This window comes from Pipra filicauda, unplaced genomic scaffold, assembly GCF_003945595.2.
Source record: "Pipra filicauda isolate LSUMZ 115617 unplaced genomic scaffold, ASM394559v2 scaffold136_size1984543_pilon, whole genome shotgun sequence".
NCBI classification, from domain to species: Eukaryota; Metazoa; Chordata; class Aves; order Passeriformes; family Pipridae; genus Pipra; species Pipra filicauda.
Genome location: NW_024103840.1, coordinates 872666 through 895755, shown reverse-complemented (window position 1 = coordinate 895755; position 23090 = coordinate 872666). Strand labels below are relative to the sequence as shown.

Sequence of the window (23090 nt, the reverse complement as noted above, 5' to 3'; positions counted from 1 at the left end):
ATGGGCTTTCAACTGCACACATCACTCCACAGAAACAGAAGTCCATACATCTGTCAAATTACATTTTGTTCTGGGAAATGCTCACCAACAATTTCAGGTTTCCAGGCAAACAGACAGGTTATCTGTGGTTCTCCTTCCCAGCATCCGTCCCAGTCATCTGTGCCCTCTCTCGTGCTACAGGAAGGAATACCAAAGAAAAGGTGGGTGCTCTTCACACAGGGATTTTGGCAGTGCTTTGGATCACTGTGATACGTAGAGGCAAAACTAAGGAAAAGTATGCTGCGGGAAATATGTACTACCTTCAGTTTGAGATGATAGCATGTGACACTTCCTCTCAGAGAGAAAACCTGACCTGCCAAGATTTAACCGCTTGGCACGTACTTCAAGAAAAAAAAAAAAAGCCCTGTATTAATGGCACAATATCAGGAAATGAGTTTTACACCGTTTCTAAACTGTCAAACCCAGTACAATTCTCTGCATACAACTTCAGGTTTGTAACAGCCCGAGAATCTCCGTGGGCACGGATTGCATGCAAGAACAGTTTGCCTCCTGTGCTCCAAGCAGTGACTTGCCAAACTGATTTACCCTGCAAGGCCCTAAACATAAACACAGCAGCTCACTCTAACACCAACCAAGCACAATTACTCCTGCAGACTGCAATGGAAAATGGAAAATGACAGACATTAGGACAAGTCATGTTAATTTTTGTGAATTTTAAGAAAACATGACCTACAGCAGGAACAGTTCAATGGTGAGAAATTCCACAGCAATGAAGGGAAGGGAACTATCTCACTGCTGTGGCACTGCATCTGGCTCTCTGCCCCAGTAGCCTTCCATCCCTCTTCCCAACACCCATATTTCCATGTTACAGGAATCTGAGGACAGAAGCTCAGCAAGAGCTGAGCTGAGGAAGAGGAGGAGCAGACACTGATCTCTTTTCTGTGGTGACCAGTTACAGGATGCAAGGGAATGGTATGAAGTTGTGTCAAGGGAGGTTTAGGTTGGATATTAGAAAAAGGTTCTTCCTCCAGAGGGTGGTCGGGCAGTGAACAGGCTCCCCAGGGCAGTGGTCACAGCATCAAGGCTGACAGAGCTCAAGGAGCATTTGGTTGATACTCTCAGTCAGGCACAGGATGTGACTCTTGGGGATGGTCCTGTGCAAGGCCAGGAGTTGGACTCGATGATCCTTTTGCATCCCTTCCAACTCAGCACGTTCTGTGGTTCTGTGTTCCTTGGTCAGGGCCTGTGTCAAGCCACAGCAAGGCCACCAGGTCCACAGCACACTGGTCTCTTCCTTGGCAAGGGCAAGGAAACTGTGCTAAACCAAAAGCTTCTCTGCCTTCACAGGTCTTTCTGCATACCTTCCATGCTTTGCCTCCTATTTTAAGGTCATTGCTCTGTCAGGGAAATTATAAAGTATATTTGAAGGTAGAGGACAAGACAATTACTGTTTGGGTGGATCCCCCACCTACACTGTACTGTCGTCTGAGCAGTGTTTGTGCTGGGGTACAAACCCTGCTGCCTGCAAACCTGAGCTGGGCTGGCAGGGCACCCGTGGGAGAACAGAAGTCCAGATAGGAAGGTTTGTTTATAAACACACAGACAAACCTGCCTTTCTGAAAGCATGATTATGCTTCATATTTAAACATATACCTCCAGTCCAGTCCGGACCACGATAACACTATGATATAAACTGTGATGGTTTCAGGAGGCACCAAAACTGGAACAATGAAAATGTTTATTTCAGTGTGAAAATATGAGCTTTCCTAATATTTAGTATGTCTTTAAATATTTGTTTGAAAATGTGGCTCGGATTATAAAGACAAGTATTTTTAGAGCAAATAATCACTTAGTTAAGGTTGCACACTGGGTTACTTCATAACAAGATTTATTGAACAGGTAATTATGAGTGTTTGCCTAATAAACGCTCACAAGATGAAAGAACACTCCTGCCAAAGCAGAAATACTCAATTTTAGAAACCTGCAGCGCCTCCCCATGGCTAAGCACATGCTGTTCCTGCTCTGGGAGCAGACGGCTGGCTAAGGGACCCTCTACTTTCAGTGCATTGTGTGAAGGAATGAGGTATGTTAGTTTGTTTAGTTATGTTTGTTTTCATGTGTTGTGCCTCTTTTCTACCGTGCCCCGGAATGGTGACTAATGAATAGCTTTCAGCTTTTCATTAGGGTCACAATAACAGAAACATCGACAGAAACATTTTGTGTGTGTGTGTGTGGCCATTCTCATTACCTCACAATTAAATGGAAGCAGACAATTTTGAAACAGAGGATGGGTCAAATGGAATGGATAGTGATTCCTCAAGAAAGTGAAGCAGCTTAGCCTCAAATGTAGGTTGACTACAAATAAAACCCCCACCCTTGCTAAGATAGGGGATCCTGTACTACCAGCTAGTCAAGACAGCCTTTATTCTGAAATAATGCACCATGTATACTGCAGTCTGTAAATTACGTATTCCCTAAGGAAAATCATGGCAGAAATTTTAGTCATTCCCACTCAAAGATCATTTCAAATATTGAAGTGGTGTAAAAGAAATACTTGCAGGGTTCGTTTTCCTTTTTCTCATTTTCTGTTCCTATTGCCGTTTCATTCCCTGACAGACACACACACATACATATATCTGTGTGAAATTATGCATACCAGAGAGGTTTATTATTAAAGTTTCTAACAACCTGAAACCTGGGACATCAAAGAGCCTTGGAGGGACTTTGCTCTCTATTCAGGGGAGGTTTCAACTCTTGCTGCATTTGATCCAAGGTGCTCCAGCTCTCCGACATCTTCGTCATGAACATTTTGAACACATTTCAAGAGAAAGGTCTTATTTTGCCCAACCCCAGGTTAACCTGTCATCTTGGTATTATCAAATTCCTCTTATGCCTTAAGGGACAGCTCTGTATAGAAAGGCCAGAGAAATATTAGGCTAATCAGAATTTACTTATTTCTTCTCAGATGTCTGTTCCCAAGAGCAGCTGTTGGCATTTAATGTGTTGTGAGGTGTGTGCTGCAACCAGGATGGGGGTTGCAGGAGAAAGTGGTTCTCAATCTTTGCTCAGGACTTTTCTCAGGGCTCAGCCACTCCTTTCCTTAAGGAAACATTTCTTTCCTTTTTCATGAAGCCAGTCTTGAAAATGTGAGTGCAAAGGGTGTTATGTGGCTCTTCCTCAGGAAGTCCACTATTGTTTCAGGGATGCAAACTGCCTAGTTATCCCCAGTGGACATCATCCTACTACAACAGGCCTATTGCAAAGGTCAAAGCTCCTGAAATCCTGCATCGGTTTTCCTTGAAAGAGGTGTTTGCAGCCCTGCAGGGAGAGTAGGGAGCTGGCACACGAAGGGCCGTGGCACTGCCACAGCATCACCAGCGACTCCCTCCCAGGTCCCCATTTATGTCCCTTCCATGGGCAGTCAAAATTATGGGATGCCACAGAATTCCATCTGCCTCTCTGGCAATAAGTAATCATTCCTCATTTATTTTCACCTGATGTGAGTTCCAGCTTCCACTGACAATTCCCATTCAGCACTTAGTTTGCTATATTTCATCTTAAAGTAATGAAAGTAGTTTTCAGGGTGACATTAAGTAGTGATATACAGTGACTATGCCCTACCCTTAGGGTCCCTTCAAAATATGTTAGAATTTTAATATTACTGGCAATTTCTGTAAAAGTAAAGTTCCACCTTAGTTACTTCACCAGTGAAAAATTAAATGTTTAATTAACATAAAACATGATGTATTTCACCTTCTGCACAGACAAAAAGCTCCAAGGTTTTTCCTTTGAGTATCAAAAAGTCTTCCTAGTAAATCACCAAATGATACTAACAGTAGAGTCATAATAGTCTTGTTCTGTGCTATTCCAAGCCTGATTCAATTCTGAGAGCTTTATTTCTTTATCAAGTGTGAAATATAATAATTTGCTTTAAGGAGATGTAGGATAAGGCTACGGACCACTTACAACTCCCACTGCTCAGTACAGTATTGCTTCACAGTTTTTCTTAATATTTTTTAAAAAACTTGAGGAAGGTGATTGATTTTATTTTTCCCCCCTATAGAGAGTACACATTTCTGAATGTTATGCAGATACTGCCTGTTACTTAAATTCAGTTCCTGCTGTTTCTTCACAGTTTATTACCTATTAGCATCTTGGCTTGAGTAAAGATGAGTCTGAGGAGGTGATGAGCCGGGGCTGTCACTGTCAGGGGCTAATAAGCTGTCACTGCATCAACAGCTCAATATGAGCTCGTTTATCTGAGTTTATAGGCAGCAGCAAGCAAAGCTTTCTCAAAAGAGCCAAGGTAGAGCTTTAGGCTGGTTTAGGAGGACTTTTATGGCTTTCTCCACAGCATCTGGCCAGAGGATTTCAGGATACTGGGACTTGCTTTTGCATGATGCTTTCATATCAGCAGTGCAATGACTGGTAGAGACAGGCCTTGAAAACACAGCAATTATGGTACTGTATGCCAAAAATTCTTTCTAGACACACTTTTCCCTAGCTTTTCTTGCTTTATCCTCTAATCATATCCATGCTAAAGTAGCTGCCACTGTAATCCAAGTTTATACCAAAATTTTATTCTTCTGAGCTCCAAGTGATTTTGACATTAATGGCTTTACTTCTTCAAAAACTGCACTTGAAATGTTGTAGGTACTTTATTTCTCTTTCTTGAACTGCTGGAATCACGACAAGAGAGTCAGTAAAGCACCACTTAGCATCAGGGAGACTAGTAAATCTGTTGGACTCCAAAGAGCAGATTTAACTTCCAGATTTGTAGCACTGCAGAGCTGTTTTACTGCATAATAGGTTGTATTTCTGATTTAGAGACAGGTTGCTTTGTTCAATGAAGGCTGAGTAAAGGTCCAGCAGCTTCACAGTAACTGTGTACAGCTGTACTAAGCTGTATTACAGATTTACTGCATTCTAGACAAATAATCTGTTTTCCCAATGTCTCGCTGTCAATACTTGCTGAACTAAACTCCATCCAGAGTATGGAATAGAGATGCTTGAAGCATTAGTGAGGTGCATTCATTCAAATAGAAAACCAAGACTAAGCCAGAAACGAAAAGCTAAAAAAAAAAAATAAAAATAGTTATTTGAGTTTCTGGGTCATAGCAAAATTAGCACTTTTAACTAGTTATTAACTTCGTGTTCACGGTCCAGGCAATAGTAATTCGGCATAGATTCTCTCCTCAGCTGAACTCTACCACCTTGTGGGCTCCCAGGAAACTACAGTTTCAGTATCAAAACCATCTTAATAAGTTTGTCAGTCTAAAATAGCTGAAAGCACTGCTAGGGTTTTTTGAGGGGCTTTTTTTATGACTAAGCGGCATTCTATGACCAAAATACAAATAAAGCTTTTTTCTTTCTTTCCTTTCTTTCCTTTCTTTCCTTTCTTTCCTTTCTTGCCTTCCTTGCCTTCCTTGCCTTCCTGCCTTCCTTCCTTCCTTCCTTCCTTCCTTTCCTTCCTTTCCTTCCTTCCTTTCCTTCCTTCCTTTCCTTCCTTCCTTTCCTTCCTTCCTCTTTCTTTCTTTCTTTTTCTTTCTTTCTTTTTCTTTCTTTCTTTTTCTTTCTTTCTTTTTCTTTCTTTCTTCCTTCCTTTCCTTCCTTTTCTTCCTTTCCTTCCTTTTCTTCCTTTCCTTCCTTCCTTCTTTTCTTCCTTCCTTTTCTTTTTTTTAAAATTCATTCTCTCCATTCCTGGCTTTCCAAGCCTTAACAATATGTATACATTCCATAAATTACAGTATTTCCCAGTTATTTTATGAATTTCTAACTCGATTCGTGGAAGTTTTTCTGTGAAAATAGAAAAGAGAATGATGCAAGCCTTTTGTTGCAATTTAGGCTTTTAAATCTTGTGACAAAGAAATAAGAGCACTTAAAAGAAAGAATTGAACAAAAAAGAAGCAATAGTAATTGCTTTGAGATTCCTTTTCTTTCTTTCTTAACTAGCCAGTTAAGTTGTCCTTAAGTGCCAGAGATCAGTAGTTTTGTGTTGGAACTGCAGGATTTGTACTTGTTTAGAGGTTTTTGTGAGGTGGATTTTTTTTTATGGGAGCTTTTTTCTTTCTTTTTCTGTTCAGAAGTGATGGGATTCATCTGTTCGTTTGCTGGGAATCTTACTTTGAGTGAAATAACTCTGAATTTTACACTTGAATTGTAGCGGATGTTTTTTTAAAACCTTTTTAAAACCTTTAAAACCATTTTTATGTGGCAGCTGCTGACTTCAACAGGGTTTCACAAACAGCCAGGCCATGAGCTACTAAAAAAATCACCTTAATTTAAAAAAAAAAAAAAGCCACAGTCACAATATACAGTTAAGAGCACTGCTGAGTGCTCTAGCTGTTAAAGGAAAAAGAAAACATGCTGTTGCAGACAGGTGTTGAAAAACAAAACTACTAAGTTCAGACCAGTATATTTCTAGGCTATAAAACATGGCTGGAAAAACACTTTAATGTTCTTTTTCTAAGCACAGCAAGTCTATTAAGTGATAAATATCAAAAGTCCAATTCAGCTGTCATTAGTGTGACTGGGAAGGCAACTGAGAACTGAATCAGGCACACAAGGTCTGATTCTGCTGCTCTCCCCATCTGGGTTGATGTGATTCTCAGGAACACATTATGACTATCCCAGTCTAAATTATTTAGTGTCAGAACAAGTCAAACTCAAATGACATGCCATGTTTAGTTTTTTTTATCCCTTGCAGCCTTGGTAGGAGCCAAGTGCATGAATACAGCAAGGGGAGGGAGAAATACCTGACCATAACTTCTGCAACCAGTGAAAAGCAGATTTTTAACTCACCTGTCACTTGACTGTCTCTAGTCAGACTCCCGTTTTTATGCAGAATAATAATGAAAAGGAAGGGTTCAATACCTATTGATTTAAATCAACATTATTCTGCCTCAGTGACTGCTAAACTGTATCTTGAGAAAAATATTATGGAAATATTTCATTCATGTAACATCAAGGGAGAAAAAGATGGAGCAAACGTGTTTTCCACTCTATCTGTCCCTAACTGAAATACAAAGTGGTGTTAAAACTTTGAATGTAATTAGTAAAAGGAACCAAATGAGAAAAAGTCCAGTAAGAGAACCAAAAAAGATTAGATTTACTCATTCATCAAGCAGATGCTGCACTCTCTCAAGAAAGAAATGTCTCAGATGAGCCAGAGGAATAAAACAAATTCATTTTCAGATGAAAAGCTAGGAAAATATTGTAGAAAATCAAGAAACTGAATGACAACCTGGTAAGATAAGGTGGGAAATTCTTGTCCTTTGCAACTGTATATTTAACAGAACATGATTATAAAACCCCCCATTGTGATCAAATTTTATCATGGGAAATCCACAATTTTATTGTACGACCTGGAATTTCTGATTACTGTGCTAGTCTAGGTAGGGCCTGAAATAACACTTCTAGGAAAAAGTAGATTCCAAAATGTGTCTGTGATAAACAGATCTGAAGCCTGATCGCTTGGGCTACTTTGAGGATGTTCACAATTGTCAAGGAATTTGATTCTTAGAATTCTAGAATCACAGAATATCATGAATTGGAAGTGACCCACGAGGATAATCATAGTTCTACCCCTGGCCCTGACCGGGACAGCCCCAAGAATCACACCATGTGCCTGAGCAACATCAATGAAATATAAAAGACAGTCAAATATTATCACTACTACACAGGCTGGAGAGGACAATCTGGTTAATCTGCTGTCTATTGTACAGTCACAGAAGGCTGCTCTGGTGTGCAAGCACAGAATGAAAGCAATGACTGCCAAGCTGGTTTGTAATGTATTTAAAAATAGGGGTTTATTTAACTAATAAAAATTGATTTTGAGATTGGTTTTTGGGAGTAGTGATACAAGGATTCTTTACAGCATTTAACTTAATCCTGTTTGAATGCTGATAAAATATCTCCACTCAGAAAGCAGTCTGTGTTCAATACACTGACACAAGTGGACTGATAGACCTCAAAAAATGAGTTAGTGAATTATCCTCATTCTCTTACGGTGTTTTTAGTGGCTCTGCCAGGATCTGCATAGTCTTGGTTACATAGCATTCCAGATCTCTATCAGTGGTCTAGAAGGAAATAAAGTTAAGTCTGATAAAATCACCAGCTGACAGCAAAGTATGTAGTGTAGCAAGATGCAAAGTCAGTTATTCAGAGTAATTTGGAATGTTGCTTGACTGAGATACAGCACACACCATACGAAAACAGAAAAATGAATAGTTGTGTCCTCAGACAAGCTGCACTATTGGTTGTCTTTTCTTACTGGGAAGCTGAAATCAGACCAAAATGCATTTTAATACATCATTAAGTTGTGTATATGGGAACAAGGAGCATAGCTCACACTGAGAGGGGACCTGTTGGTATATCTCTGGGACACACTGAGATTGTTTTTAAGACACCTGCCTAATTTCCTGACTACAGCATTCCCCAATCCAGTGATGATGAGAAGCAAACGGATTACTGCAGGTAGGGGTACAGGAATATCTTCCTAGGGCCATGGGCAGAATTCCAACTGCCTGCAAGAAATAATGAAAATGCCCAGTGCCAAGTCTCGCATTGCTCAGGAGTGCTGTGCATCAAACAGAGCTTCTGTGCTCTCACCTTCAGCTCATCAAATACAAAACACAGAAACCTACCTGCCAGATCTGACGAATTCATAACCAGTTCCTATTCTGGCTGCAGAATAAAATTCTCTGCCTGTTGTGATATCCAATTGTAAGCCTGAGACCTCTGAGGGCTGTGTGAAATAACAGGTACACATTAAATTTTCATTTAGCTAACCAAGGGTAAAAAACTTGCTTAAAAACTTTTTATTCCCCCATAATGCTTTTCATTTCATTCATTAGCCCTCCACTCACTTCTCTACTTTCTGTGCCTTCCAGTACAACATTTCAGCAGTATCATTGCCCACTTTAGGCAAAACAGCATTGGAAACACATCAAACATCACAGCCAGATGTGTTGATCTGTTGACACTGGACACTGAGGTCATTATTAAGACTTTGCAGTGGAGTGTGAGCTGGACAGTGTTGGGATTAGATTGCTTTCCCTGTATCTGGAGGTGAAAGCCTGATGAAGTGTTGGGCTGTGTTATCAACAGAGCTGGAGGCAAGACAAAAAGTGCAAAATGACCTTTTCTTCACTTTATTTTCATTCTCACAAGTTATGAGTGGCGCAGCGCTTCTTAGCCCAGCTAACTCTGTCTGAGTTTATTTGTGTTAATCTAAAAGGAGTTAAAACTCAAGCCATACTTATGTTGATGTACCAACACTGAAATGAGCAGAGCTATTCCTAACTTAGGATAATGCAATGTGAACTAGAAGTTGGCTCAGGAGGTCTCTCTGTCATGATTTACTCACAGGCTGTAAGATCTGCAAAGAGGAAACAGATCTACATGTAATGTTTCCATTTGGCTTCAGGGAAGAATTTTGGGAGTTCCCCTGAATTTTAAGACCTCTCTTCCAGGGCCAGCTTCCTCTAGACCAGCCTGCTCAAAGCCCTATCCAACCTGGCCTTGAACACTTCCAGGGTTGGGGTATCTACAGCTTCTCTGGGCAACCTGTTCCAGTAAGTTTGTTTTGTTTCAGCCTGAATAACAGGGACAAAATCTGCTGGGGGTGATGAATGATTTCTTTCCTGCTTCCAACACCACTAAATTCCTCATAACTACTCTTCCACAAGGTAGGATGGGAGTTCTCACTGCAGCAGCACTGGTCTCATCTGAGGTGCTTGGCAAGACTTGGACTTGGGAGCCACTGGGGATGACCCTATGGCTGGCAAACACTTGTCTTTTGGGGTTTTGGTTTTGTTTTCTTCTGTCCTAGACTGTTTTTTTACCACTGATATGTAGAAATAAGCCAATGTTTGTGACAGTCACATCCTAATCTTCAGATAAACAAATTGTTCATCTTTCATGAGGCAAAATCGGAGCAGCGACAGAGAAGAGGCTGGATCCTGAGGGAGGTATTGCACTGTTCCATTAACTCATTTAAAATACATCTTGCTGACAGTACCAATGACAGCATATGCAGGTTTCTGTTGCTTAAAATCTACCGTAGCTGCTTCAATTTCAATGGGCTTTTTCTTAGCCATTAAAACAACTTTTTTTTTTTTAGAAAAAAAAAGTACAGTTTTTTTTAAAGCATCTTCTAAGTTTGGCTACATTTAAAATAGCTCACATTAAAAATATAATACAGCTGCATTGAGAAAGTTATATAAAAAAAATTTTCCTGAAATTGTTTTGGTAACTGGAAGTTGTCTGTAAGTTTTTTGTAACTTTTTGTAAACATTTTAATTTAAAACCCCTCTACTTTCTGAACCCTATGAAATGCAATTTTTGATATATGGAAACACTTCAGGAATTTAAGGAGTGGGGGTTTTCTTTTGTGGGTGGCTCATATCTTGAAATACACCAAGGTCTGCTTTACATTTATGGCTACAAAAGGCTTAAGAAAATTCTGTTTCTGAAACAACTTGTCAATATTTAGTCATCATATCATAGATATAATTCCAAATATTAAATTACATGGCCTGTAAACAAAAAAACCCAGATATTGTTTGATTCATTCTCATGTGGGTTGCAAAATTTTGCAATGTATCATTTTCTGGTATTATAATGCAAGGGGCACACATCATAATTCTGGTATCTAATATTGACAGGCATTATTTACGAGTGGCTAGAGCAGCATAAACCTGGTGCTTTGAAACCTATTGTCTAGATGTTCTCCTGGGGTATTTTCAGAATTTTAGCCATTTTGCTTACCTGAAATGTACAGCAGTGAAAAGGTTGATGTTGTGCTTTCATGTATTTGAATTTGCGTACTTGTGTAGCAGCATTTCTAATTTTGAGATTTGAGAGAAGAACCCAGAGGGAAGCACAAACTGTGGGCACAGAAAAGTTTGAACAATGTCAGAACAAGACTGTGCCTGTTCCACACATAAAATACTTGGTTAATGATTCATTCTGACCTATTCATTAGGGAAAGGATCAAAGTCCTTTCAGGGGGTGTCAGAATGGTTCTCAGTGCTGTATTTTTGATTTCGAGATCAAATTTAGCAGATGTGAAAAATCCCATGTAGAGAGGAAAAAACTCCAGTGATTAAGATGTGCTGAAATGCTTGAAGATCTATTCTAGTGAGGGTTGATGTTAACTTATGTTGGTAATCCTCCCCCTCCAACCCTTAATCTTATTTCTTTCTGAATTTAGTATTACTGTTGTTTTTTGCTGACTCTATAAACTAGGGGCAATTTTGTAATACAAGTAGAGAAGTCACCTTTCTATGCTCTCGAGAAGACGCAGCGAATTGCTCGCTGCAGGCAAGGGTCGATGCCCGCCTGTAGGTGGAGTTAAATATCAAAGAACTGGTGCAGACCTTAACAGCGTTATGGATCCAGGCAGGCAGACAGGACTGACGATCGGTTCTTAGTTGTCGCATCGATTTACTGTCCAGCTCCTTCCAAGAGCGCGGAAGGTGTTAGCACTTTTTTTTTGTAGATAACTTGCTATCTCCTACTGAACTAGTGCAGTTTGGAAAAGCAGAGCACTTTGAGGTCAAAAGTCCTTCTCGGGGTCGGTAGCAGACACTGAAAAGTGCAAAACTAAATACTGCGACCCAAAGGAAAGATTCCCCGTGACAACAGCACTGGCACAGGGTCCCATGGAGGGAGGGCAGCACAAGGCTCCCCAGCCTCACCGGCCCTCACAGCTGGCCGCGGCATCCACAGGGGAGGGGGCTGGTCGTGGATGTGAGGCTCCATCTCTAAAGGAAACAGGGATTTTCAGGAGCTGTTGTCCCGAAGTATCTCTTTGTGTTAGATGGCAATACCATCCGGGGACAGGAACCACTGCTTCTTCCTTACTAACTGCTTCCAGTCAAGACTGCTGCTAATGTTTATTTGATATCCCTTTTTTCATCATATCCAGGAGACTAAGGGAGAACTAACTGCCTTTGACACCTTATCCTCACACACTCCTCTATCCTCTCCTCCCTCTTTTCTCACTTCTCCGGTTTTTCCACGCTGAAAAATCCACTGCCAGGTTCATTAACTCTCTCACAAGGATAAATAAACTCTACATTTGCTGATTTGCTACGTGGCCACGCAGGATTTACATTGTCAGCTTAATTGCCGTCTGCAGGTTTGTGTTTACACCCCTGCTTGTATTCAAAGGTCAACACATGCCAAATCAAAACTTCCAGCGGCACCGCGGGGAGATGGGATTAGGGGCTTTCCTTGTTATTTACACGCACTGCCTTTTTGGGAAGGGGGACGCTGGGGACTTTCGGTCGGTCGAGGACAGAGTTTCTTGGGGACACTCGCGCATTCCTGCGGTGTGTCACCGCTGCCGCGCGCGGCACGACAGCAGAGGGCGCTCCGGGCCCGCGGGAGGAGCGGCGCGGCAGAGCATCTCCCCGGGATAACGGGGCCACGGAGGTCCTTCACCAACTGCTGTAAAAGTGAGAGGCGGCGCCGTGCCCGCCGCCGCCACATCCCTCGGTGCGCGGGGCATCCCGCCCGGGGGTCCCCGGTCCCTCCTCGCTCCAGGCGGGAGCGCTTCGGGAGGGGACCCGCGCCTCCATCCCGGCGCGGCCGGGCGGACACCCAGTTCCCTCCCCTCCCGCCCGGCCGTCCCGGTCCCCGCCGGGGCGGCCCCTCAGGTGCGGGGGGCGGGCGGTGGGAGGGTCGCTGGCGGCGCGGCGGCCAATGGGCGCCCGTGGGGGGAGCCGGCCCCGGGCGTCAAGAGGGCCGGGATCCATGAGCGCCGGGCAAAGTTGGGTCCGGTCGGCCGCGCGTTCGGGACCCGCTCCGCCGCCGAGCGCCCGGGAATGCCAGCGGGGCGGCGGCCAGCGCGGGGCAGCGGCGGGGCGCGGGGCCCCCGGCGGTAGCGGCGGCGGCTGCTGAGCGGCGATGCGGCGCGGAGCCCCCGGCCGCCCCCCAGCCCCGGAGCGGCGGCGGGAGGAGCGGCGGCGGCAGAGGCAGAGCCGGAGCGTCCCGTGAGCGCGGCGGGTCCGCTGCCGTCCGCACCCGGAGCGGAGCGTCCGCGGGTGAGCAGAGAGGCGGCAGGGAGGGGAGCGGGAGCGGCGGGAGCAGCGGCGGCGCCGGGCCCCCGGCTCGGGGCGCTGCGCCCCCGGGTCGCCATGGGCCGCCCCGCCGCCGCCGCCCGCGGGGCTCCGCCGCCGCTGCTGCTGTCGCTGCTGCTGCCGCTGCTGCCGCCGCTGGGGAGCGCCGCCGCCGCCGCCGAGCCGCGCCAGGTGTTCCAGGTGCTGGAGGAGCAGCCGCCGGGCACCTGGGTGGGCACCATCGCCACCCGGCCCGGCTTCACCTACCGCCTGAGCGAGCACCACGACCTGTTCGCCATCAACGCCACCTCGGGCGCCCTGCACACCCGCGCCACCATCGACCGCGAGAGCCTGGCCAGCGACGTGGTGGACCTGGTGGTGCTCTCCAGCCAGCCCACCTACCCCAGCGAGGTGCGCGTCCTGGTGCTCGACCTCAATGACAACGCGCCCGTCTTCCCCGACCCGTCCATCGTGGTGACTTTCAAGGAGGACACGGGCAGCGGGCGCCAGCTTATCCTGGACACAGCCACAGATGCCGACAGTGGCACCAATGGTGTAGACCACGGCTCGTATAGGATTGTGGCCGGCAATGAGGAGGGCCGCTTCCGCCTCAACATCACCCTCAACCCCAGCGGTGAAGGAGCTTTCTTGCACCTGGTTTCCCGTGGAGGGCTGGACCGGGAGGCCACCCCCACCTACCAGCTGTTGGTGCAGGTGGAGGACAAGGGGGAGCCCCGTCGGCGAGGGTACCTGCAGGTCAATGTCACTGTCCAGGACATCAATGACAACCCTCCCATCTTCAGCCAGACGCTTTACCAGGCACGAGTGCCTGAGGATGCACCTGTTGGGGCCAGTGTTCTCCAGGTCACTGCAGCTGATGCTGATGAAGGCACCAATGCTGACATTCGCTACCGCCTGGAAGGAGGTGATGGCAGTGGCAGTGGTGGTGGAGATGGGGCTGGCAGCCTCCCGTTTGAGGTGGACCCTGAGAGCGGAGTGATCCGCATCCGTGAGCGCTTGGACTATGAGGTGCGACAGGAGTACTCACTGACCGTCCAGGCCATGGACCGAGGGGTGCCGGCGCTGAGCGGCCGGGCCGAGGCCCTCATCCGCCTGCTCGATGTCAATGACAACGAGCCCAGGGTGAAGTTCCGCTACTTCCCGGCCACGTCCCGGTTTGCCTCCGTGGATGAGAATGCGGCCCCTGGCACTGTGGTGGCCCTGCTGACGGTGAGCGATGCTGACTCCCCTGCAGCCAACGGGAACATCTCAGTGTCGATCCTGGCGGGAAATGAGCAGCGGCACTTTGAGGTGCACAGCAGTAAGGTACCCAACCTCAGCCTTATAAAGGTAGCGGCTGCATTGGACCGGGAACGCATCCCAGCCTATAACCTTACCGTGGCAGTGGCGGATAACTATGGGGCCCCACCGCCACCTCCAGGGTCTCCCACTTCTGGCTTTTCTCCTGATGGCGCCGTGGCTGCTCCCGTGAGCCGCTCCTCAGTAGCCAGCCTGGTGATCTTTGTGAATGACATTAATGACCACCCACCTGTCTTTGGGCAGTCAGTCTACAGGGTGAACATCAGTGAGGAGGTGCCCCTGGGCAGTTACGTGCGGGGCCTGAGTGCCACGGACCGTGACTCGGGCCTCAATGCCAACCTCAAATACAGCATCGTCTCGGGCAATGAGCTCGGCTGGTTTCGCATCAGTGAGCACAGCGGGCTGGTCACCACAGCTGGCCCCGAGGGCAGCAGTGCCGGACATGCTGCAGGCACATCCATCTCCAGCAGGCTGGACCGGGAGACTGCTTCTCAGGTGGTGCTTAACATCAGTGCCCGTGACCAGGGCGTGCAGCCCAAGTTCTCCTATGCACAGCTCGTGGTGACCATCCTGGATGTCAATGACAACAAACCTCGCTTCAGTCAACCCGAGGGCTACCAGGTGTCCCTGGCTGAAAACTCCCCATCAGGAACTGAGCTCCTTGTCCTGAGTGCTGCTGATGGGGACCTGGGGGACAATGGCACTGTCCGCTTCTCCCTGCAGGAAGCTGAACCAGCACTGGTAGCAGTTGGCCCCTCCTCTGTGACCCCTCGCCAGATTTTTCGCTTGGATCCTGTTTCTGGCAAGCTCAGCACCATCTCGCAGCTGGACCGGGAGGAGCAGTCTTACTTCTCTCTACAGGTCTTGGCCACTGATTTAGGCACTCCTCCCCTTTCTTCAATAGCCCGAGTTAATGTGACTGTCCTGGATGTGAATGACAATAGCCCTGTGTTTTACCCTGTTCAATATTTTGCCCATATCCAAGAGAACGAACCAGCTGGAACATACGTGACCACGGTGTCTGCCACAGATCCTGATCTGGGACCCAATGGGACAGTCAGCTACAGTATCTCAGCTGGAGATAGCTCCAGGTTTCAGGTCCATGGCCAGACAGGGGTCATCACAACAAAAATAGCCCTCGACAGGGAGGAAAAAACTGCTTACCAGCTGCAGATCGTGGCCACTGACGGTGGCCATCTTCAGTCGCAGAACCAAGCCATTGTCACCATCACTGTCTTGGACACCCAGGACAACCCACCTGTTTTCAGCCAGGGCATGTACAGTTTTGTTGTCTTTGAAAATGTTGCCCTGGGTTACCACGTAGGTACTGTTTTTGCTTCCACCATGGACCTCAACACCAACATCAGTTACCTTATTACGACAGGTGACCAAAGGGGCATGTTTGCCATCAACAGAGCAACGGGGCAGATCACCACAGCCAGTATTATTGACAGGGAGGAGCAAGCATTTTACCAGCTGAAGGTGGTTGCTAGTGGTGGGGCGATAACTGGCGATGCTGTGGTCAATATAACTGTCAAAGATTTAAATGACAATTCCCCACACTTCATTCATGCTGTGGAAAGTGTAAATGTGGTTGAAAACTGGAAAGCTGGGCATACCATATTCCAGGCCAAAGCTCTTGATCCTGATGAAGGTGTTAACGGCGTGGTCCTTTACAGCCTTAAGCAAAACCCGAAGGGCTTGTTTTCAATCAATGAACAAACTGGTGCCATAAGCTTAACAGGGCCACTTGACATAAATGCTGGGTCTTACCAGGTTGAAATCCTGGCCTCGGATATGGGGGTGCCGCAGCTGTCCTCTAACTTTATCCTGACTGTCTCTGTCCATGATGTAAATGATAACCCACCTGTGTTTGACCAGCTTTCCTATGAAATTACCATTTTGGAGTCAGAGCCTGTGAATTCCAGGTTCTTTAAGGTACAGGCTTCCGACAAAGACTCGGGAGTGAACGGTGAAATAGCTTACAGTATAATTGAAGGAAATGCTGGGGATGCCTTTGGCATATTCCCAGATGGTCAGCTGTATATAAAAAGTGAACTGGACCGTGAACTTCAGGAAAGATATATTTTACTGGTTGTTGCCTCTGATAGAGCAGTAGAACCACTCAATGCTACTGTGAATGTTACTGTGATTCTGGAGGATGTAAATGATAACAGGCCCCTGTTCAACAGTACTAACTATGTGTTTTATTTTGAAGAGGAGCAGAGAGGTGGATCATATGTAGGTAAAATAAATGCTGTAGATAAAGACTTCGGGCCAAATGGTGAGGTCAGGTATTCCTTTGAGCATTTGCAGCCAGATTTTGAGCTGAACACAGTAACTGGGGAAATTAGAAGCACTCATCAGTTTGACAGAGAAGCTCTTATGAGACAGAGGGGAGCTGCAGTATTTAGTCTTACAGTAATAGCCACAGATCAGGGGTTGCCAAAGCCTCTAAAGGATCAGGCAACTGTACAGATCTACATGAAAGACATCAATGATAATGCCCCTAAATTTTTGAAAGATCTCTACCAAGCTACTATATCAGAATTGGCAGCAAATCTGACACAGGTGCTGAGAGTTTCTGCCTCAGATGTTGATGAAGGGGTTAATGGATTGATTCACTACTCTGTAATCAAGGGAAATGAAGAAAATCAGTTTGCAATAGATAGTAGCACAGGCCAAGTGACCTTAGTAGGCAAACTAGATCATGAGGCTACTGCGTCATATTCCCTTGTCATCCAAGCAGTAGACTCTGGAGAGGTTTCCCTGAGTTCAACTTGCATGTTGAGCATTGATGTATTGGATGAAAATGACAACAGTCCTTCCTTCCCTAAATCAACCTTGTTAGTGGATGTCTTGGAAAATATGAGGGTTGGTGAACTTGTGTCATCTGTCACTGCCACTGATTCTGATTCAGGTGACAATGCTGACCTGCACTATAGTATTACGGGGACAAACAACCACGGGACCTTTAGCATCAGTCCCAACACCGGTAGTATTTTTCTTGCAAAGAAACTGGACTTTGAGACTCAATCTCTGTATAAACTAAATATAACAGCGAAAGACCAAGGAAGGCCACCGCGGTCATCTACTATGTCTGTGGTAATACATGTTAGAGATTTCAATGATAATCCTCCTAATTTTCCTCCAGGAGACATCTTTAAATCGATTGTTGAGAATGTTCCTGTTGGTAGCTCTGTCATTTCTGTGACTGCCCATGATCCGGATGCGGATATTAATGGGCAACTGACCTATGCAATCATTCAGCAGATGCCAAGGGGTAATCACTTCCGCATAGATGAAGTGAAAGGGACAATATTTACCAACGCTGAAATAGATCGGGAGTTTGCTAATCTCTTTGAGTTAACAGTCAAAGCCAGTGATCAGGCCGTTCCTGTGGAGACCAGGCGATTCGCTCTGAAGAACGTGACCATTTTGGTGACAGATCAAAATGACAATGTTCCCGTGTTCGTATCACAAAATGCCCTTGCAGCCGACCCCTCGGTTGTGATCGGCTCCATCCTAACGACAATTATTGCTGCGGATCCTGACGAGGGTGCCAATGGAGAAGTGGAATATGAAATAGTTAATGGAGATACTGAGACTTTCATTGTGGATCGCTACAGCGGAGATTTAAGAGTAGCGTCAGCTTTGGTGCCTTCTCAGCTCATATACAATCTCATAGTTTCTGCCACGGATCTTGGCCCTGAAAGGAGAAAATCCACCACTGAAATGACTATAATTCTGCAGGGGGTTGACGGGCCTGTTTTCACTCAGCCAAAATACATAACCATCTTAAAAGAAGGTGAGCCCATTGGGACAAACGTGATATCTATCGAAGCGGCGAGTCCGCGGGGCTCCGAAGCTCAGGTGGAATATTACATCGTCTCCGTTCGATGCGAAGATAAGAGTCTTGGGCGCCTCTTCACCATCGGGCGCCATACTGGGGTCATCCAGACCGCTGCCATTTTGGACAGGGAGCAAGGAGCGCGTCTGTACTTGGTGGATGTTTACGCCATTGAAAAGTCGTCGGTTTTGCCCCGCACGCAACGAGCAGAGGTAAAGGCTTATTCAGTAATTTTTTCCCTGTCTTTCCACTCCTGTGTAATTCCAGAATTATGATTGAACTTCTTTCGCTGCAGTCATCATGTCGGTATTGGCCATGAGAACTGGCTGGTAGATAACTGATCTCTGAACAGCTTGTCTAGTGTCTCCAGTCATGGAAGTTCTTGCAATCCCTGCCTGGCTAAGACCCTGAGATGATAGCTTTCCTCACACACTTCCAATTTAGGTTGCTTTTCTACCTAACTCACTGATGAGTGTGAAAATGGTCTTGTTTCTGTTTCTGTATGTGACAGGTGGTAAAAGCATAACGTTTTACTTGGCAGCTTTCCTTATCACAAAGCCATTTGCCTTGACTGAAGGGTCTTTAAATGTTCTCTACCTGACTAGCTTGAAAAGCAAAGGGTGGAAAACAGGTGTCATGTGTGAGGTACAAACGTTTTATTTACTCTGTCTTCTGAGTCGCAGAGCTGATCGTTTACACCCTTCCTGCTGTCTTTGGGAATTCTGAGAAGCCTGGCGTGAAAGAGAGTCTTGTGTTTGTTTTGAGTTGCACCGTCTCCTGGAGCTGCTTTCTATGCTTCACCATGAGCCATTTAACTTGCCATTCCTGGAAATTTGGGGCTGGCACTGCTGAGTGGGTCAACCAGCAGAGGATGCTGGTAGCATGTAGTGGTTGAGCCATTTCCCTTGGCAGCTGAACATGCTGCCTCAATACTGCATAGCCCTACGGGTCCCAGGCATTACCCCCCGCTATACTTGGGGGAATTATGCTTTAGTTTTCAGCCACCAAGGATAATGTGGTGATTTGTGGTTTTTCTTCTGTTTGATTTTTTAGCAGAAGTGATATTTCTAATTCTTCCTTGTGTAGCTCTTCCTCTTCATAGCTGCTTTTTTGTTGTTTTTACTGCAGTTTGAGTGTGATCTGTGTAGGTATGTAACCTCTCTGCTATACTGGCAGTGACTGATGCTCTACCAAGTAATCATCCGGCAGGGAGTTTTAGCACTGTTCAAACTCAAAGATTTCTTAGCACGTGTGAGAGAGCTCAAGCCTAGTGTGTGTGCTGTGTGCTGTTGGTTATCACATTTTGAAGAGCAGTAGTGTATTGAAAAATCAGCTGTTCTCAGAGTGCTGCTGGTTTAAATAATTCATTCTATTTTTATCAGAAGATTCCTGTTATACAGGCTTCGTACCCATGCTAGCAAAGATTTGACCTTTATAATTTTTTTCTTATTATTATGTCATATTTTGTCTTGACAGACAGTTGTTTTGAGGGTCAGGCATTTGTCAGTGGGTATTTGGATCATAATCCTTCAACTTTGAGTCTGAGCAAAGACTTTATTGATTGGGAAGGACTCAAAGGAGTCCCAACCCTATGGTTGCAATAATCTTGCATGTTGTAAAAGCATTTAATACAAGTATTTGCTGAGCAGGGAAGAGAACAACCATTGAAACTTTAAACAAATTTTACATTGTTGAATACAAACCACTTCTGAAATCAAAAACAAATGTTATATTCTGTAAAGAGCATTGAGGGCCATAATTGGGAGCTAGGATTTCTTATTACTGGTTGTATCTTTATAACTTCTAAATTGTGTCTTCTCCCAAATGTAATTAGCTTACTGTGCTTCTTTAGAATTGTATTATAAATTATAATCAACTATCAACTTTAAAAAACATAACCATATGCAGTCTTTCTCTTGACTGATTGGATTTCTCTGGAATGGCTTTTGCTGTCCAACATGTGAACATGAACTACCACATTCTTTGTGCAAGCCGACTGTCAGTGGATGCTGAATAAGCAACACAGCCTTTTTTTCCGTGTTTCTCGTGGATGGCAGTGTTTTGGGGGTTTAGTCTGATGTACATGATGCTGTCAACCTTTTTTCATGAAAAAATAGCCAAAAGCAAACAACCCACTTTAAAGCTCACTCATGCCAAGGTATCCACACAGCAAATGTGTAATTCAGAAGGTTTAGTGTTTTATTGCAGCCCTGGTTTTTAAGGTGATGGTTTGTCCAGTGGTATAACCAGAACACTGATGAGGGACAATGAATGTGCATGAACCTGTAGAATGTCTACAGCTACAAAACTGAAGTGTTCTTTTGTCCATAGTGGCTTCAACTTTTTTTAATGTATACATGGCAAGATGAAGACTGGCTGATTTTTATATTCCCTCATGAGAATTAAGTTGTAAAGCATCAGTCCAGATGTGCAGACAAAGTCTTATAGGTCTAGTACCACTATACCTGACAGCTCTGTGCCAGATGACTTTAATATAAGTTTTGGTTTTGTTTGTTGGTTTTGGTTTAGATTTTTCTTTTTTTTTGTCTTTTTACTTTTTTGGCATACAAGCATGAGTATTGTGTATTTTCTTTCACTTACATGATTGTCCTTCCCTGCCCGCCACGCTTTCTGCCCCGATGCCAGAAATCATCTTAATTGTGCCACGGCGTGTGAGTGAACCATTGAGCACAGAGAGCCACCCAGTGTTAAACCTGCTGTCTGAGATTGGTGAAGAGCAGCAGTAGTTAGAAAGTTAATAGGCCTTTTGACTAATGTAGACTTGAGGAATGGGTTTGGGTGACAGATACCTGGTGTGAAATAAAGATATTTACAGCTTTGAAACAGTGGCTAGGCTTTGTCTTGCCATCAGGCAGCATAAAATAGGAGCAGGCTTGCATGAAACCACTTTCTCCAGAACTGAATCAATCCTTGTCCTTGGGAAATGGTGTGAATATTTTTTTCCCTAAATTCTGACACTAAATTTTTTTTTTTTAATAATATCAGATACATTGAAAAGATCCACTTAGTGCTCTAGCTGAAAAAGAAAGTCTGTTTCCAGTATTTCTCATCCTTCCCTGGGGTTTGCCCTGTAGGATCAGACTATAGACCCACTGATTGCACACCTCTCAGGATCATATGTAAGTGCTTTCCGAACTGAGGGTCCAGGGGCATAGCTTTGCTATGGCAGGACTTTGAGAATCCCTTGCTGAGCCCAAAGCAGCTGACATGCCTTGAAACTGGACAGTTTTCAGTGAAGCAACAGCAAAAAAAGTTTAGAAATGAAGACGTTTATTTACAATTTGTGTACTGCTTATTTATTTTAGCAGTAGCTTTCATCTTGTGTATGTTTGTGTGCTTGTTATTACTATACAGAGAGAAAAGTGTGTGTGCAGGGGTGTGTCACAAAAGTGCAACTAGTAAGGTAAAGCTGTTTTCAAGTACCAAATATTTGAGATTTGTAAAGAAAACCCAAGTGCTTCTTCCAGTGTATTTTACATCTAAATGGTATAATTTTGGAAATAATTATTCAATTTGAAAGCTTTTTTAAATTTTATTTTGGACTTTCATTCAATTTCTGTGTAATCTACAGTGACAAACCAGAGGATTTGACATTTTGTGAATGTGTTTTGTGATCAGTCTTAGCTTTTCCCCCTCTTCTGTTAATCATTAGGTGTTGCACTGTTGATCTCAGATTAAAAAAAATAATGTAGGTGTCCTGAAGGGATACCTTCTGCTTGCCATTTTATACTTTTTTAAGTATTTTTGCTAGGGAAAAAGCCCTCAGCAGTTGCTTAACTCCTTTTTCTTGTCTCTCTAACAGAAATTCTTTTTTATCCTCTTCAGGCAGGGCTGAGGGTTTCACCACCATGATTTTATATTTAATATAGAATGACTAATGCATATTGGCATCACTTGTCCACCACACGACTTTACTCGGGCCTGCCTCCCTTAAAAATGATCCTATGCTGTGGGATATTTTGGGTGGTCGTATGTTGTACCCTGTTTTGTGTCTAGCAGCAATAATAGGAACCCAGGGACAATACCTCATCTTCTGTGCTGTGTTACCAGGGATTAAATGGAATTAGACAGGATCTCTAGTTTGCATGTTTAACCCTTCAGTGGATGGCTTCCTTGAAAGCCATGGATTTGCTAGGAACCAATGTTCCCTATATGTGTCTGTCTATCTATCTATCTATCTGTCTGTCTGTCTGTCTGTCTATCTATCTATCTATCTATCATCTCTATCATATATAGTGACATATGTATGCCAAGTGAGAGGGTAGGAGTTTGGGAGGTGAACTACTTGTTCAGTTAAACATCTTTCATATACTTTAGTAGGTTCATACTTTCCAAGGAAGGGAGAAGGGTTTAAATGAATAAAGTATATAAACTTTAAATGAAAGATTTAGTGTTGGTATTGATTTGAAAATGGAAATACTTGGAGAGGCAGATCAGTGATCCTTACTTTTTACCTGTAAATGTTAATATCCTCTCAAAAGAGGGGAAATTGTCTTCATTCTCAGACAGGGAAACATGAGACACTGAGTTTTCTTTTGCACTTGTGTGTTCGTAGCTGCATCTTGTAAGTGCTTTGTGACTCACACTATTGGGAAGCTTGGACTTCCACACTGGGGAAGAGTTCATTATTCATTCAGGCAAGATGTGGGGATTTTAGACAATGCTTACTGCTGGCTTAATAAATGGGAATTAATGAAGACAGGCAGAATGAATGGCCTTGTCCTCCTGCAAAGAAAATCATAGGACATTTTGCCTTGACTCAGTGTGAACTGCAGCCATGGCTATAAAGCCACGATTGCATGGTGTAAATAGTTGATGTGGAGCTTTTTGTC

The 23090-nt window shown here is 44.5% G+C and overlaps 1 protein-coding gene across 1 annotated transcript in view; it reads left to right on the top strand.

The window, feature by feature from the left end:
• The first annotated feature begins 13145 nt into the window (after positions 1–13145).
• The window catches only part of FAT4 (FAT atypical cadherin 4), a 128188-nt gene continuing 118243 nt past the window's right edge, over positions 13146–23090 (top strand). The window contains exon 1 of the mRNA XM_027722395.2: positions 13146–18449. Within this exon, the coding sequence (XP_027578196.1) occupies positions 13146–18449 (5304 nt within the window). The remainder of the gene's footprint in view (positions 18450–23090) is intronic.